General features: G+C 37.3%; 1 protein-coding gene across 1 annotated transcript in view; it reads right to left on the bottom strand.

Moving 5' to 3' along the window:
- PROM1 (prominin 1) overlaps window positions 1–18,128 on the bottom strand; it is a 66,585-nt gene that overhangs the window by 20,177 nt on the left and 28,280 nt on the right. The window contains exons 4-10 of the mRNA XM_034064912.1: window positions 14,983–15,188; window positions 9,374–9,494; window positions 7,119–7,182; window positions 4,762–4,851; window positions 3,235–3,452; window positions 2,746–2,820; window positions 1,517–1,580 (exon numbers count right to left, since the gene is read on the bottom strand). Coding sequence (XP_033920803.1) covers window positions 1,517–1,580; window positions 2,746–2,820; window positions 3,235–3,452; window positions 4,762–4,851; window positions 7,119–7,182; window positions 9,374–9,494; window positions 14,983–15,188 — 838 coding nt within the window. The remainder of the gene's footprint in view (window positions 1–1,516; window positions 1,581–2,745; window positions 2,821–3,234; window positions 3,453–4,761; window positions 4,852–7,118; window positions 7,183–9,373; window positions 9,495–14,982; window positions 15,189–18,128) is intronic.

The raw sequence follows: 18,128 nt of genomic DNA on the forward strand, positions 1-18,128 counted from the left end.
CACTTCTAATCTAGTCAGCTTAAATCTTGCTTTTCATGCAATATTGCATATGGTAACACTGAGCAAGACAATTATCCACTAAGTTTACAGAGAACATGATCAAGATCTATTTAAATTCCATCCCTTGGGAATACAACAGTGAGAAAGAAATTAGATTGCCTATATTGAGAATCTATACTAGTTATTTTCAACCTTCTTAACAAAGATTACATAAATATATTCATTCCAATTAGTTAGCAACACTCCTGAGATAATGATCAACTAAGCCATTTTCCCCCCTCAAATTAAGAATGAACATGCTACCCTATACTTACAGTTTAGATACGCACTATTTAGATACACAAAGACATGATTAATTTACTTATTATACATATTTTCTATTTGTAAAATGCAGTTTCTATTCATTCTTCCCCTTCTTTCAATTTGGAGCATGCTTGAAAGAGCAGGACCTACAAACTATAGGTTGCTATTTGACAGGAGGCAACAGTCCCTTCTTTCTCAAACAACTGGACAAGTTTTGGCTGTTCGTTTAGATGCTTACTCCTCTAAATTCAACTGGATTCCAAAACACTCTTCTTTTGAAAGTCCATAGATAAATGTTTTGTTTTTTTTTTCCCCTAGCAAGCCTAGGTTATTTGCTTTGTAACTCAAACTCAGTGTTTATAAAACAAAATCCCAGCAATTTATAAATAGATAAATCAAGATGGCTTGTCTGTGTTTATGTGTATCAGCAGACACCAACGATGAGTAAGTCTGCATTGTATTTCCTAATGAAAAGCATAATATAGCTCAGTTCAGGCAAGTTCACACAGTATGCTCTGCTTGTATACATACTGTGTTTCATTTTGCCCAGGAGGGGGAAAAATAGAAAGAAAAACTTACAAGGAACAGCTGTTTATATATGCAGAACAGGTCCACAGTGCAAGAACAAAAATTAAAATAGATTAGTATACACACACTATACTACATTTTATTCAAATGCCAAGTATCCAGGTACCACCAGAGAGTAACAATGTGTCATGGTTTAAAAACCAGGAACATAGTGTAAACCCAAGTACTAAAATAATTAAAAAAGACATTTAAATTATCTTTAAGGCTTACTTTTACCTCCCCTTTGCCATCCACTACACTTTAATACAGCAGCAGGCAGGTTCAGTTTTTTTAACACCACACTGCTAAATATGTTACAGGCACATTGGTCAAGCAAAATGAGCTTTTCAACCAAAAAAAGATAAAGCTTCAGTGTGACTTTGAACAGTAAAAAGCCTAACAAATAAAACTCCTCCATAAAATACCATATGCTCTATTTTTAGATTTAATTTTGGATCCTCATTAACACATGGTGGCTTTCTATGGGATTTTTGTGTCACCAAATGAAATAAAAATACCCCAAATTTTACATTTCCATTTTCATGCTCTTTAGCACAGAAAATATATTATCAGTAAAACAAAACAAAAACATCAAGAAGTTTCATCAACATTAAACCATCAAAATTAAAAGACAGTTTGTTCTCACCTGATAAAATATTCCGTGTTTGATTCACCACTAAGTCTGGAGTATCATTAAATGCCGCATAACCCTAAAAGTTGAAAAAAAACTGTAAGAAATTTCTCACTGTCAAATTACTGTATTTTTCCTTTTCTACAAGGAGTAAAACTGTACACATTCTAAAATTTTTGTGGTAATACCATCAAAAATACATTTTTATTACTGCCCATTATAAAAGTTCAAAGCAAAACAGGAACTCAATTCTGTTTCAGATCCAGTTTGCTCTCCAGGATATTCCTTAGGAAAAAAAAATAAAATTATTTAAATATACATGCATCAGTCACATCTCAGACTTTATAGCACTGTTGCCTGTCAGATCCATCTGATATAAAACTGAGAATGCACATATGAATATTCATTAAGTGAAAGGAGCTGCTGTGCACTGGTCAGCACCTCCTCTTTGCAAGTGTGTGACTTCTTAACATGAAATGCATGTTACAAACAACAAAATCCAACTGCTTTGAAAACACTGTTAATGCTTTATTCATTGGAAAAGGGAAAGAAAGAGTCTAAACCATAGGGACCAAGCTCAGTAGCTCATCTGGACAGAAAGAAGCTGCCACTGCGGTGGGTATTTGAAGTTTTACTTCCTGCAGACCTGATAACTTCAGAAGTAAGCAAGGGTCTAAGCCCCCTTCACATAGCCTTTGATTTCAGAAAATGCCTGCTCTTCCTAGCAAACACTTTCAGACTGCTAGATTTTTAAATTGCTCAAACTAAGCCTTTTTATAGGTGAAAATCATTGTGCTTTGCAACACAAACAGTAATACCATTAGGTCCACTGCACCAGATTTAATATCAAATATGCATATGAAGAATTTGGAAGACATACTTCAAAATAGCTGGAATACAACAAAAATAATTTGGAAAGAGTGGACTTTTCTTGAATTTGAAGCAAAAAATATAGAGCACACCAGTAGATTCACGTTTCTGCCTTTTTGTTTCTTAAGGATTGTTCTGTCAAGCAGTAAATCAGCAATACATTTTTGATCTGTAGTACCCTTGAAATATAAAGCACTACATTCATACTTTCAAATCTTGGCCAAACAATGGAATAAGAATAAGAGATGTCCACCATGAGGCAGGATGAGGTGGGAACAAGAGAATTCTGCTTGAGAAAGCCTAGGAAAAACAAGCGATACACAAGTAATCCCAGTTTATTAATTAACAGTTTACTAGCCTGTCAAGAAACATACCTTTTGAACCAGACTAGAAAGGTCTATTTTAAGGACATCATTGACCTTCGCAAGCTGCGAGCTCACTCCCGGCAACTAGAAAGCAAAAAACATTCTTGACTCACATCAAAGCAGTAGACTTGTTAATTTAGTAAACTTCTCAAAGGTATGAGAGAGGGTAAAGAAACTAGAAACATGATTTGCAGTAGAATTTTTGTAGCACACTCCTGAAACCTTTGCTGTATGGCAGCAAAGCTTAAGATTAGCATTTTTGGGAGGACATACTGTTTCACTGCCCAGAGCAGCACTTTAATGTAACTGCTTGACACACATTTTATCCTCTTCTACACAGAAGATGAAAACAGTGACTAGAATTACCTAGAAACACAGGATATGCGAAGGTCACTTATCTCACCAGTGACAGCACACACCAAGTCATTAAGTTGCAGAGATACTATTGGGCTTATTCAAGGCAATCACACTGTAGGAGTCTGAAAAGCATTTTCTTACCCCACTAAAATTGGCATTGATGTTCAGTTGATTTAGTGAATTCCTGATGATATTGCAAGTTGAGGCAGCCTGAGTCGCAGAGCATGCAGAATCATTGAGGGTGTTGCTTAGGTGCATTTTAAGATCTGTCAAGTTTGCATGGAGCCTCTCTGTTCCCTCCTGCAAAACCTCTACAGAGACGCTCACATTTTCCAGTGCTTCCTTTGTTTCTCTGATGGCTGCAAGGATATGAAGTTTAATAAAACCCTCCAGTTAGAAACCATGCTACAGATACAGATATGAGGAGAAAGTGCACGTGTGTGACTGCTATATTCTTAACAATATTGATTTAAATAACCCTGCCTCCCTCCCAGAAAAAAACCCTAGCACAGAATATGTTTTTATTGCACATAAAAATGCATCACTTACATCTTCTTACAAACAAATGAATACATTCAGGCTACTTTTATTGAGATTCTCAGATTACGCTCTTCTACCCTTTCCCTACCTCTCCTTACTCAGTGGTTTCAGCAAAGACCTTTAACACTTGGTCACTAGAAATTAGAAGAAAGCCCATATCCACAAAACAGTATTTTCAGTATTTTGTTTATAATCCAACTCACACATTATACAGCTACAAGATGAAAGGGAAAGAGTTCATGTTGCATCAACCAAGCATTGAGTGTTCAACACTGTCTGAGCTTTAGATTTCATTCCAATCATCCCAATCAGATGAAGAAACCCAAAAAACAAAACACTGAATAGGTGTTTAGTAGACAAAAAAACACACATATACAACTAAAAATACACAAGTTACAAAGATAGTGCACTTCACATGACACAAGGCTTTATTGATTTTTACCTTTGATAGCCCTTTCCACTTTGACTTCAAGACAAACAAGAGAAATAAATCAAAAAAGGACAATGACGACGAGTAAATGGAAAAGAATTCATGGGTAAAAAAAACAAAAGTAACTCAGATTCATGGATGCCTTTTTCTCTATGAGCTGTACGCGACTCCTGAAAAAAAGCCTTAGATAGAAAAAGTAATAAAGGAATATCTTCTTTGAAAGGAGACAGAACTAAGCATGAGGAATGCTAAACACAAAGACACAATGAAGAAATTACAGACAGCATCTCATAATAAGCTTGGCAGTGTACAGGATGAGGCCATCATATTTTCCTGACCTATTAAAGACTAACCTGCTGGCCTATGGACACTCTTAAAGCACAGTTTTCCCAGTCCCCCTTATATTCAATGGAAAAGAATAACAACCTAGAGCAAGGAATCTGGATTTCATCTCTCTTCAATGACTGATAAAACTAGGTATCAACAATAGCACATAAATCTTGATTTAGTTTTAAAATGCACTTATAAACTTCAAAATATCTGAAATCCTCAGTTTAAAAGAAGCTTCAAGGCATATAGAAAAATGGTAACTTGAACCATGGTACTGCATAAAGTCATCCCATACTTCTGCACTAGAAAGACGATGTCTGTTTTACCATGGCAACATAACATGAATATAACAACATGTACATCTTTACCTCCTGCCATTGTCAGAGCTGCATCAAGTGCGGGACGCACTTCTTTTCCCAGCTGTTCTTGAACTCTAATTCCAAGCAAAGGTCCAACATCTGTAGCATGGAGAGATTAAAAAACAAACAAAAAAAACCATTATACACTAGTTCAATTCAAAATACCTCTTAGCATAGGTGCTGTCAGACTTAAAGAGATAATTAAAATTTCTCTAAGGCCTGACAATCAGAACTTAGTGACAGAAGATACTGCAGGAACACAGCTCTCCTTTAGCTAGCTATAGGCCTAAGAACAAAAGCAGTAAATCAAAATATGACAGAGAATATTCACTAGCACTTGACCGTATAGGTAAGAACACAATAATTTCAAACTCAAGATTTCATTGCATTTACTACTCTTTTTTTGACATTTTTTCCCACAATGTAGTCCAACATCTGGACAGGAATTTTATGGCATACTCTTTTGCTACATGTTGTTATCTTCATAGCGTAAGAGAAAATGGATTCTTTTCCTTTCTCCTGCTCCTCATGTACTCAGCACAGTCAAGGTCACCTGCAACCCAAATCTGCCAAGTCATCTCCACTGAAATCCCTTAAGCGTGTTAAGCACATGTCTGTAGTCCCTGTGCCCTCATACAGTGCATGCAGCACTGATGCTCACAGCGCTGTCTGCATGCTTACCCACAGCTATCCCCACCTCCCAACTCTGCTGCCCACAAACAGAAATGAAGCTTAAATGACAAATAAACACCAAGTAGAGTTTGGTGAAGCATCTTAATTTTACACATCCTTTAGGCAGTTGCTGGGTCCCCTCCATTTCCAGATCATGGTAAACAGCTTTGAGTTTTTTGTTGTTGATGAGATGGAAATACTGTGTGGTATAGAACCATCCATTACTGTCAGCACTGCCATATCTCGCTCAGGATGAGAATTTTTATCAAGCAGAAAACACTTTTCAGCACTTCCTTATGGTGGGCAAACTGAAATAATCTCAATTTCTCTTGAGATTTATGCTACTGTCGATTCCCTTAGAATGAAATCATTTTGTTCCCATGTATCACACACTTGATTCTGGTATTTCACAAAAATAAAAGCTAACTTTATTTATTGATGAGACTCTGATCACAGATCCCCCTACATCCCCATTAGCTACTGTATTAAACTGGCACCGAGGATGAATAAATATTTGGAATTTCAGTTTGGAGTAGCTGAGAAGTTACAAGCTCCTGGAAATGCAGATGTCAATTTATTAGTTTTATAGAACTAAAGATGACACACTTGTTTTTTTTTCAGACCAGGGTGTTCCTGCCTAGGCTTAAGTAAGAAGACTGGTTAACTACAACTGCTACTAATGCTTTTTAAAGCACATTCAATGTGCTTTAGTAGCCTCAAATAAGACACACTGGCCTCAGGGTATGCCTGAGGTAGGCTCGCTGCCTTGAAAACTACCTTTAAAACACATTTTAAGTCCAGACAGAAGCACGGATTCTTGGCATGGTAAGTCAATTTAGGATAAGTGGCACGCTGCCACAATTGCATAGTCTGATCCCAGGAACAATCCTGTTTAAAACTGGTTTTGGTATTCCTATATTTCACTTCAGTTTGAAATGCAGACACATTTATTAATGCCCACTAACAATGTATCTTGAATTCTAATCTGCACTGCATGTGGTTGACCCTTTCTGTATCAGTTCTGGAAAGTGATGCTTACGTTAAAAGAATAAAAATGAAGAAATCAGTGGTTTGGTTGCTTCCGTTTTACCAAAAGCTTTAAAAGGTAACACCTTTTATTGTAACTGTGCTGAAGGGGATAGTGCAGTTGTCCTATTTCAAGTGCTATCTCCTGCTCTTCAACTGGTCATTCTGAAATGGTAAATACGTTAAGCAGCTTTAAAAAGAAGACAAGCTTATACCTCAGCTGTGTAGAGGACAAAGATATAACAACAAAATAAACAGATACAGAGATCTCTCACTCATTGGAACCACACCACCAAAAGAGCTAGTAGCTCTGTTCCTTGACATTTGGCTCCACAGTTAAAAACTGGTGAATAATATTCTAAAAAAGCATTAGGTCTATGTGGTTATGTAACTATAAAAATGGAAAATAAAATAGTAGCCTGACTTACTGTATAAGCAATTTAATAAAATACTTTTATTTCAGGAAGTAATAGGCATTATACCAGCTCCAAGACATGTTACATGAAAAGAATTTCCATCTTTGGTCTCATTTATCACTGAGAATAGTGCTTCTGTCTGAAAACTCCATTCTCATAAACAAATTTCACTTTGCATTATGACGTATTTGCATCATCTTATTGAAGTCTTTAAATATACATCACTAACCCCCTTTAATTCAAAGTACTTACTATTTAGGTCAGAGAGTGCTTTATCCTTAGTTGTGTTGTACTGGCTCACCAAGTAGTCGATTTGCTGAAAAGATGATTAAAAAAAAAGCCATGTTATAAGAGTTAGAAAAAAGTAATGCTTTTAAACAATGAGTCAAACTGCTCTTTTGAAACAATCAAATTATTTGTATAAACCCCCAAAATCCTGGCACTCTACTGTTTTCTACCTTGCTGGGCAGAGCTACACATAATGAAGATGTATTTAATAGGGGAATCTATTGGGAATCTACCTCTGGGGTAAATGATTCAGCTTGTAAGTGTTAAGTAGCAGGAGCCATGTTCTCACAAAGTCAGTCAGCCCAATGAGGTTTTGCATGTCTTCATCTCTGTTATTTTATTTTCTAGTGGCATTAGCTCCTCCTTCATGGAGACACGCAGGAGGTTAATGGGGTGGTAATTTTTAGGCAATTCACCAACCAAACTCGCTTATAGCTGAGCAGCCTCTTAGAGCTTAACTTGCAGAAAGGAGCTGGCTGCTCTCTCTCAATACAAATGGTTTTCCAAACCCCCAAGTGGCCCAGTTCAGTCACAACTTCAGCTCTATCAACACACCTTAATGACATAAACCAACAACTTAGTTATCACCAGATCCTGGCTTAAAGGCTATCAAAGAACCATCCCAAATGGTTCCTTTGAAATGACATTAAATAACCTTCAACTGATTTCTGCATGTTTAAAATAATGTATTATAAATCCTACCCCAATTGAGTTAAAGTAAAGTAACACCTTGACAAATGGGTTTGCAATTTTAAATGTGTACCAATCTGACATTCAGTCTCATGCTTTCTGTGAAGAAAAAAAAACCCCAACAGACAATAAAGCATTCTTAACCAACCTATTGATCATACAGCAGTGGACGTAATTAAAATACAAAGTATGAGGCAGACCTCCTTTTTTTTAAAAGAAGAGAAAAAAAGATCCTTACTAATAAGGCTTTAAGTATATTTTTGTTTATTTGTTTGTCTTCCTGGTGTAACCTAAGGACTAACAGTTTGCAGGGTTACAGGTTTTGCATTGTCTCCAGCAATGTCACAGATTAAAGGTAATTCTGTATAACTAATGGTGTTATCACTCAATACTCATAGTCCGCAAATCTTCTATGACATGAACTCTTTAACATGGGACTTCTTTTTCCAAATCCTCTTATATGCTGTACACCTCATACTGATGAGTCAAGAACATCAGTCAGGATTTCACAGCTTTACAGCCAATTAGTTGGATTCTACAACTTTTTGCAAGAAGCTGAAGTCCTTCTCCTATCCTCAAGAAATTCTTACGTGTGTGTGTGTGTGATATTCATGTACCTTGTCTGAGAAAATGACTTAGGCAGATGTCTCCTGTTCTCATACAGTTCTGTCAGCAGAAAACCAGCCCAGAGTTACCATGACTGGGATACTATCATACTCATGGATCCCTCATAAGTGTGGGAATGCCACCTACTTCCAATTTATCAGCCATGTGGGAGTAAAACAGTTTAATTAAATTTAATTCATCAAAATGAATGAAAGCCAAGGTAATAGGACTGTTAGACTTTTTTCTTCCTAACCAATAAAGAACTAGAATTTGCACAGGAGAAAGTTTACAAGTCCTCCTTGCTAGAATTTCTTTTTTCTTTCAATGCAAAAAGGATATGCAGAGGACCGCTTCTGGGACTCCAAGGAAAGCTTGAATGCAGAAAAGAGACAATACTTCCTGTTTGGTATGGCACAGTATAACACTGCTTTAAAGAAAAAGCAGTCAAAAATACTTCTGGAAAAGAAGTTACTGTAGCTCAGTCCCAGAGCACATACAAGTCAGCCCTTAATACAAGGAAACAGGAAAGAGCAGCAAGAAGTCCAAGTTTTCATACAATATCTTTTTTATATGTATTCCTTTTAAAACAATACTTTCCCAAATGAGTCACCTTCTGCTAGTGATCTACAACAGTTCAGTAGGAGGAAAAGGGCCTACAAGTATCATCACAGCATATCCCAAGAATACAGCTCAGAAGTTGCTCAAAGAATGCTGATCCATCAGGATAACTCCCAAACATTTACTGCTGTGTGAAAACATCTTACCTTGCATCATTTACTTCGTGAGACTGACACACGAAGGATAAACAAAATACTGCAGATGTGATTTATACTGAATAGAAAGAAACAATTATTCTCTGCAACACTTCTTTCTTACCCCTCTTCCCTCCCTTCCCCATTCCCCATAGAGAAAAAATTCTTTACCGCTGGAGTGTCATTAAGGAAAATTTTCAGATCTTTAAAATTACTGTTAACCAGTTTCTTTGCTCCTCGGACTTGGTTAGTTAAATGCTGGTTGGCAGCATATGCACAGAGCACTCCAACACTACAAAAAATACAGATAATGGGTATTTATTATTTTACAGAACAACAACAACAAAAAAATCACAGCAAATAAAAGGTAAACATTATCAAAATAAAGGGCTTCATAAATTTACATATTCTCTTTTTCTTACAAGTTCTCACATGCACCATGAGGCAGGAGGAGAAGAATTTGCCATAAGTGCTGATATTGTACTATTAATTAAAAAAAATGGGAAGGAAAAAGCAAAGTTAACCCAAAGTCTTCCAAAGTTAGTTACTTATCCATTTGCACTGATTCTGTCAGAAAACAGCCTAGGCAAATTATAGGGGACTTTGAAATGTTAGGCTTTTTTACAAGTACCATTAACCCTCACACAGCTACAAGCAAATGCTCCTAAGTTAATTGTGAAAAGGAATATTTTACATTTGAGAACTTCAGCAACATTTACTCATAATGGCCCAATTTATTTACACAACTACACAGATCGTTTAAAAGCACTTGAATAGTCGCTAAAATAATATATAAGGATTTCCCGATGGAAAGTGAGCTAGACTTCCAGTCAGCACTGCTGATTATTTTCTATTTGATCATTCCCCACTGTGAAATTCTAATTACAGCCCAGAAGATCTGCACAAACAGTAAGTAAAAAGGCAATTAAAAGTCCTATGAGAGGCTTCAAAAGCTCTCTTAGTGTACATGATCCTCAGGTTTTTGTTTAGTTCAGGTGTAAAACAGGCTTAAACAGAAGGATGACTTTTTGTTTTTAAACATCTCACATTAACAGCTAACCTTTCAGATAAGCACCAGAAAAATCAAGAGGGACCATCAAAGTGGCAACAGCCTCAAAAGCAGGCTGACTACAAACCCACTTGTGTTCAGCACTGACTTCCCACAGATTTAACTTGTGAGCAGCACAGATCCACTCAACACAAAAGCACGAAACACCCCCAGTGGGTAAAGACTGCCTAGAAGCTGCAGTCAGGTGCATCACAGGCAATTCCTGGATGGCACATTTATTCAGTCTCTTACTTTGCATTGGAGCTCAGTACTCTGAGAAGCCATCACAAAAATCCAAGCCACAGGAGAAGGGAGTCACTAACACAAATGGTACTGTACCCTTCCCAGACCAATAATTTTCCTGAGTTGGAGTGTCAAGACCACTAGTAGTAAATACTACTGTTTTTAAATAAGGCTTAAAGAAAACCCATACCAGGCTCCATACAGAACAAAATACACATGGTAGGTATAATTCTTGATCCAAAGGTATGTTCAAAGCCATAATACAGCCACACAAATGAGAAATGAGATGGTGGAAAGCAAACGGGGACCTAAAATGACACAATTTACGTATTTTACCAGGGCAACCAGGGCAAGACAGGTGCAAGCACCCTTATGATGCTTGCCTCCTCTTATCAGTTCAAAAAGCAAATCTTCATCTTTATTTTACTTTGCCTACTTTAGCTTCCCAAAGACTTGTTCTCCCTGTAAAACTGGTCAAGCACAAGAATTTTTGCTGCTCTGACAAATAAATACTCTCAGTTGGAAAATTCTGAGTTCAAAGCATGAGAAAAGGGAGATATGGCAAGGCCACATGCTACAGGTGCTGGTCTACTAGGATTTTTTCACTAACATTTTTCTCAACATCCAAAACTATTCAGAACAGGATGACAGAGCTGGAGATAAAGAGGTTGTTCCTCTACCCAAGATTTCAGTTATGTATTCAGAACTGGCATTAACTACCTTCCCAGAAGTCACTAATGAATGAAGGGACACCAACATTTTTCTTGCTACTTATTTAACTAACAGCAAATGGCATAGTTTTATTTCCACTATGACCAACATTCAAGCAGCCAATCATCGGCTACTGCCCATGGAATGAGAACTCTGAATGCACCCAAGAAACTAAGTAACTATTCAACCCAAACCATTGTACGATTCCATGATAAGCAGAAGTGAGCAGTTTCATTTTAGACACATGCAATATATTCTTTCTTCTACAGTTATAAATGGTAATTGTTTTTAAAACATCTTTTTTTTTTTTAATATCCGAGGACAAACTGTCTCAAGCTATCAGGAAAAGTAAACATTTTTATATCGCTCTGAGATTTGGAGTCTGTAACAACATCCTTGTTCTTTGGACAGCCAGCATTTTTATGTCTTTTCAATGTTATGCTCACAGAGCAGAAAGGTCAATTGGAAGCTAACAAAACAGCACTTTGTAAGACTTGAGCATGCTCATTTTTCTTTTCAGTCTTCTAAATGGAAGGAGTAGGAGGACACAAGACAGCAGAGATGCTTTAAGCAGACAATTGCAGCTACATTCCAAATGTAACTAAACAAACAATATGAGAAAGGAAGAAATCTATTTCTTATGTAGCTGAGGCTTGAGTCAACATTCAGTAAGCAGCTACAAGGAGAAAGTCATAAAGCAGTAATAAAAAGGACATGCTTTTTTTTGTAACAGAGTATAGGACTGATGAAACAGTCTCTTCAGGAGTCAGATATTCCACTCTCAATTTCTTGTCAGGTTTCACAGGCTGATACAAATGTTACTAAACCCGTTGCAGGAGGGGGACCCAAGCGTTCCCTTTAGCTGTGCTTGCAGAAAATTTCAAGTCACAGAATGGAAACAGATTTACATATTGAAAGAATGTCACCTCCTTGCTGCTAGCTAATGAATTCAAGACAATGGTCCACAGATTTCTGTACCAACTTTTTCATCGATTCTTTCACATCACGTTGATTCCCAGTTTCTGAAAAAGCATTAACCAATCTCACAAAGCCAAGAGGACTCCTATGAAGCCTGCATGAGGTACTTGCCACAATACCAAGTATCATTCCCTTCCTTCAGACTTGGGTTTCCCTAGCTTCATATATAACAATTTCAAGAAAGAGCTTTTAACACAAGCTCTCTTGGGAAGGACAGAAAACTTGGCTACGCGCTTTTCTGTCCAAGAGCCACGACGCTTTCTACCACCACTATTAAATTTGGTATTTTTGGTAATACAATGTACACTTCCTTAAAGATCAAATGTCCCTTCCTTGCCTTTACAATATAGAGGAATTGATGAAATTACATTTCTTTCCCATTTCTCTGCTGCTAAACTCTTAACCTTTGAAGAAAAAAAGATAATTGTTTTAATGATAAATATGGAATGTCAGATCTACCCAGCTATCTATTTGATACATTATGTCTACATTCTGTGCTCTTTAGCAATAGAATCCTACTTTGTAGGACAACATTCATGTATAAAAGTTGTGAATTACCAAAGACTCTGAGTGTATTTTTGACTCTATCAAAAGAAATATTTAAAGCACAAAATACATGTACTGGAAAATGACACACTTAAGGCCTATTTACTTTAAGATTAACAACTATGTATGTAATCACAAGTCTTCTGACTTGTTTCTTATACCTCTTCCTTGAGGAAAGCACAATTCCCATGTATATCTCACCTTCACAGAGCAGATCTAAGGTCTAGCAGATCTTTTGATAAAAAATATGCCATCTTTATATATTATTTACACATCATTCCAGTAAACTTTGTATTAAAACCTCATCCTAATTACCAAAACACTACATCACTGGAAAAGTAAGAAGAAATGTTCTTTGTGATTAAATCTACTAGCTGAAATCTTCCAAAATCTACATTAACAGCATACATATGTAAGTCAGTTTGAGTCTGCATGCTGGCACACAGAAAAGTCACCCATAACATAACTTAGACAATAAACCTGAAGAAGTATATCCCCTAGAAAACCTTCCCATTCCTTCCAGCACTTTCCTTGTTTTGCTGGGGCAATGGCTACCAACATACTGTCCTTTCATGTTTCAGCATAGTGGTAAGAAAGCTGACATGGGCTTAAATAGCACAGCATCTTCTTTCCCTTGTGAAAGAAGATCCAGGAAAGACAGCAGAATCCTGCTTTATACAGAGGTGTACTGGAGACCAGAGCACTCAATCAGACTGAGGTCAGTAATATTAGCTTTGTAAAGTCCCATCTTGCCTTACACAGCACTCACAGCATTAGAGACTTAGCCAGGGAGTCATATGAGATTATCTTCACCTGTGAAACCTGCAGACAGAGCTCAGGCCAACACCTCCCTTAGGGTAAGCATCTGATACTCCTGATGTCTTATACAAGAGGGAAAAGAAAGGGTGAGTTAAAGAGGTAGTTTCCCTGCTCCTGGAAAGCATGTTACTATGGATCACTGATCTGCCAGTCATGACCTGAGAAGGAACATTTGCCAGTGCTGGGATATGCTTAATACCACTAGAATAGCTGGCAGCAAACACACAAGTTAGAGAGGCCAACTGGGAGAATGATCTCCTAGTTTCTCAGCTGGCAGGCAACATTCCTCAGCCATTATAACCAGATTGTAGCATTCTGCAAGCTGGTGTAAAGACAGCAGGCAAGCTCTGTGAATCAACTTCAGTTTTGGCACTAATTTAATAACTTACTTTGACTTCATTGTCATATGAAGAACTTTTGTCCTTTCATCATAGCAGGAATGCACCTATCACCCACAATACCATACAGCTTCCTGTTCTTTAGAATACTGAAGTGTCATGTTTGTTAGTGATGCCTGGGAGAAAAGAATGTATTCTCATCTCTTATATCAGCATGGCCTACATTTGAGCATAGGCAAGGTCTCAATTTGTCATGACAAACAGCAGTAAAAAGAACAAAATTCTAGATTATACTGAACTGACAAAGTAAATCCCATCTGACTGAACAGTCATACAGTATAGAGCAAAACTCGATTTTTTAATATATAAAAAAATCACAAAATAAGAATAGGAGGCAAGTGAAAATATGAAGAAGTTGAAGGAAAATAAAAAGCTTGAAGCAAACGATGTATTTTGAAAGCATCTAAAGGAAAAAGAGAAGTCTAGACTGCAGTCCCTCATCACCCGTTAACACACCCAGCACAAGAGTACGTATGCTCTGTACATCAATACTGGAAAATGAGCTCCAAACTCCACAAATTTACAGTGAGTGCGTGCATGGTTTAAACAACTCAGTGCCCCAAAGAAAACCATTGTTTTGAACTAATGAGAAAAATCTCAAGTATGGCAAATAGTGAAGGAAGTCACACAATTGCTTTTCTCCCTACTACTCTATCAACAGCAAAGCATTTTTTGTGCCTCAGATTCTCAACGGGGTTGTAACTGAACATAGGACATAGTATCTTATGTTCATAAATTTAATGTAACATTCTGCAATTGCCATTTTAAGACTGGCAAAAACTTCATTTGCCAAATTCAAGCTTAAATTTTGTTTGGTTTCATACCTACATTCCTCTCGAGTATACAATGACCTGTGGATAGCAATGGTAGCAGCATTTTCATAATGCAGTCATATTTTCTTTAATAAGCAATAATATTACTTTGTCTAATAAAATCATTTCTGCACCCATAGGCCAATACAGTAACATTATTTGTCATATGAAACTGCAAAGTTAGTGCTATGCCAAGCTTCGCATTTTTCTCTTTATTACACTTGCCTTATTATTAAAGAAGCAACAAAAAGAAATGTTGCAAAACAGCTCCTCTGACAGTCAGCATTTTTCTTCTGTCTTTGATGCATTTCCCCACCACAGTTGTCACAGCAACGACACATACAGAAGCAAAGTCCCACAAGAGGCAGTAACAAAATAAATACGAATCCCAAGGCTGCGGAGACTATAAAACCGATTTCATAGTAGATGGCCTGTAATTCAGACAAAGATAGTGGTAATAGCAGGTATCACAAAGTAACTGCAATCAATATAGAGCAAATAATTAAAAAGCAAACTACAGACTAAACCACCTACTAAGTTACCCAGGTTATGGAGTTGGTATATTTCATCAATTGACAACTTTTCTAACAAAAGATACACAACATCAAATACTGATAGCTAATAATTATTTAGCTAGAATACTAGCTAGGTAAACTACAGGAGTGAATACTAGGAGAAAAATACACTCACAAGAAACAAACGTGAATCAGTGCAATTGAAACAGGTTAAAGATTGACACATATGATTTCCCAGACCACAAATTTACTGTTTCTCAGATCTGTTTCCAAAAAGGCTCTACAAATGCCAGAAAGACTGACCAGCTCAACACTTCGTCTGGGAGTGGGGAAGGAGGCTTAGCTTGTTCTCCATTTTAATCAGTTATAGCAGAAAGATTTGTATGTATGACCACAAAGTCCACTGGGTGATGGATTGCAATGGCAGAGGTTTCTCCGAAGTGCTGAAGTTAAAAAGTGCATAGGGATTGGAAAACATGGAGGAGTGGATTTTAAGCTCTCCCAGGTAAAGACATTTGTTCTGCTGCCAAACAGCAAAGCAGCAGCAACTACAAGGATGCTTTTAAAAGCTGGAAGGAGTGAAAGGGAACAATGCAGTGCAATACCCTAACTAGCTTTTACACTGGAAACAGTGCAAGTGTTCCAGGACAGAGAAGCTGGGGCAGACAACCCTGGCACAGTTCTACACGAGGCAATAAGCCCTCAAGGGGACAGGCTGTGAGCTGGACATGCATTTTTCCCTCTGTTGCAGACACAAGCCAGCACATCCCGAACAAGATCAGGCAAGTGTCTGCACACAGTGCAGTCTGGGCATGCCCAGGTGAACTTTCTTCCCTCTCTTTTCCTTTCCTTTCCCAATTTTATGAGAATGAATTCTCACTCTAGTACTTAAGAGTCTGCTTCCATTTTACAAATCCACCAGCCCAAGGGTAACTTGGCAGTAAAAGGATGAAATGCAGGCTCTGTGTTGTCCTGCAAAAGAAGTTACAATTTCTCACAAGCTATCAGTCATGCTCCAGTTCCAGCTTTGCTGATGCCCTTCCTCACAATCCTTAATTACCAACTGATCCACATACAGCAACCATCACCATTAGCAGAGCTGCAAATTTCTGACCCAATTGCCAATTCTAGTTTGAAATCTGGGGGGGTGGGGTGTGTTATTATTATTGTTGTTATTAACTGCTGGTTAAAAGCTGTTATCCCTTCTGAAGAATATGAAATAGATGCTTGGAAGAAAAATTTGGCTAGACCTTGAGGAAGAATTACTGGGGTTTTTTTCTAGTTAGCTGAACACCTCAGAAATTATTTGAAAACATACATTATTTTAACACAGGTTAGATGGAAAAATGCTATTTAAAATAACACAGAAAATAGCTACTGATGTTTTAATAGAAGTAGTGCATACAGACATGGTTAGTTCCTTTTCAAAGCTGCACCTCTACCATAAGACATTACCTGAAGAGTCAGGACAACATTCTCTGGCTGTGGAAGTCAAAACAAATGGAGAATGTGTATAATACACAGGCAGCATGCACAAAAACAAATCACATGAATAATGAATAATTAACCATGACCAAGACAACTGACATAGAAACAGTAACAAAAAGCCACTGAAGTAAAAAAATGCATAGAAACACCAATAAATAATTATGGAAAAATATTTATGATAAAATATACAACAGGTAATTTCTATTTTTCTCGGTAAATGAAAGGAATCTAAGATTCACTCAACAAATATTTCCATCTTAAACCAACAACAGATCAGTTATTTCCACACTGAGAATCTGTTTCATATAATTCCAAAGACATCTCTCAAAAGAGAAGGCCAGAGATCGCATTACTTTGTGGTTCAGCGATTTCTTCACAAATTCCACCTGTCATAACAGATATGATATTCCTGACTAACTTTTTCTTTCCAGCACTTATTTCAGCAGCTTCAATAGCAGTTTTAGGTTCTTAACACACTACAGACAAAATTCACCCTCACTTTTAACTAATTATGTAGAGGTTAATTTTAAATTATTCAAAGGTAAAAAAAGAACAGGCATTCAAGAACAACTGAAGAAGTTTATTTAGCAGGTTCTTAATTGTTTTCTCACCTGTAATTTCAGAATAACACTGAAAACTAAATATTCAGTGACAGGAATTTCAGAAGAACCCAACTTCTCCTTTGTTTCCAAAATGGAAATAGAATTTCTTGTATTTTTCCCCTTCATCTCTGTATGACAAGTTTACAGCTGATAACACTTTCACTTTTCTCATAAGTGGAAGGGAAAAGGGAAACAGACAAGCTAAAGACAGCAAAACCACTCAACCCAAGGGTCTGATGTGTGCAAGTCAGAAATGTTCTCAAGTCCTGGGAAATTTTCTTCAGTATCACACACATCCTTATGAAACATCTACTGTACAATATACTTTAAATGTTTAAAATCAGAACTGTATTTTTAATGGGAGGAAAACCAGTGTTTACTCTCCCTTATAAACCTGGTTCTAAGTACAATTTTGGACGTCTTATGCAACACACCTCCCAGCAGAGGTAAAGTGATGGCAGCAGCCACGAGCTGGCTCCCCCTGAGCAAGCACGGCAGCTGGGCTGGCTTGCCAGACTGCATGCCCTGGCAGGGGACAAGGACATGTCACTGGTAAAGAGTCCAACTGGGAACACTAGGGGACACAGCACAGAAGTGGGAAGAGCCTCTTGGGCCACTGACACATTCTACATATAGGTTAAAAACAAGCATGAAAAAAGATAGGAAGGAATGATAGCAGAGGCAGGTCTGTTCTTGCTATTGCAGGGCTGTTCCTAATGCTTGATGAATGGGTCTTCTCACATGGAATTACACATGGCCCATTTCT

The sequence above is a fragment of the Melopsittacus undulatus genome, chromosome 7 (assembly GCF_012275295.1).
Source record: "Melopsittacus undulatus isolate bMelUnd1 chromosome 7, bMelUnd1.mat.Z, whole genome shotgun sequence".
NCBI lineage: Eukaryota > Metazoa > Chordata > Aves > Psittaciformes > Psittaculidae > Melopsittacus > Melopsittacus undulatus.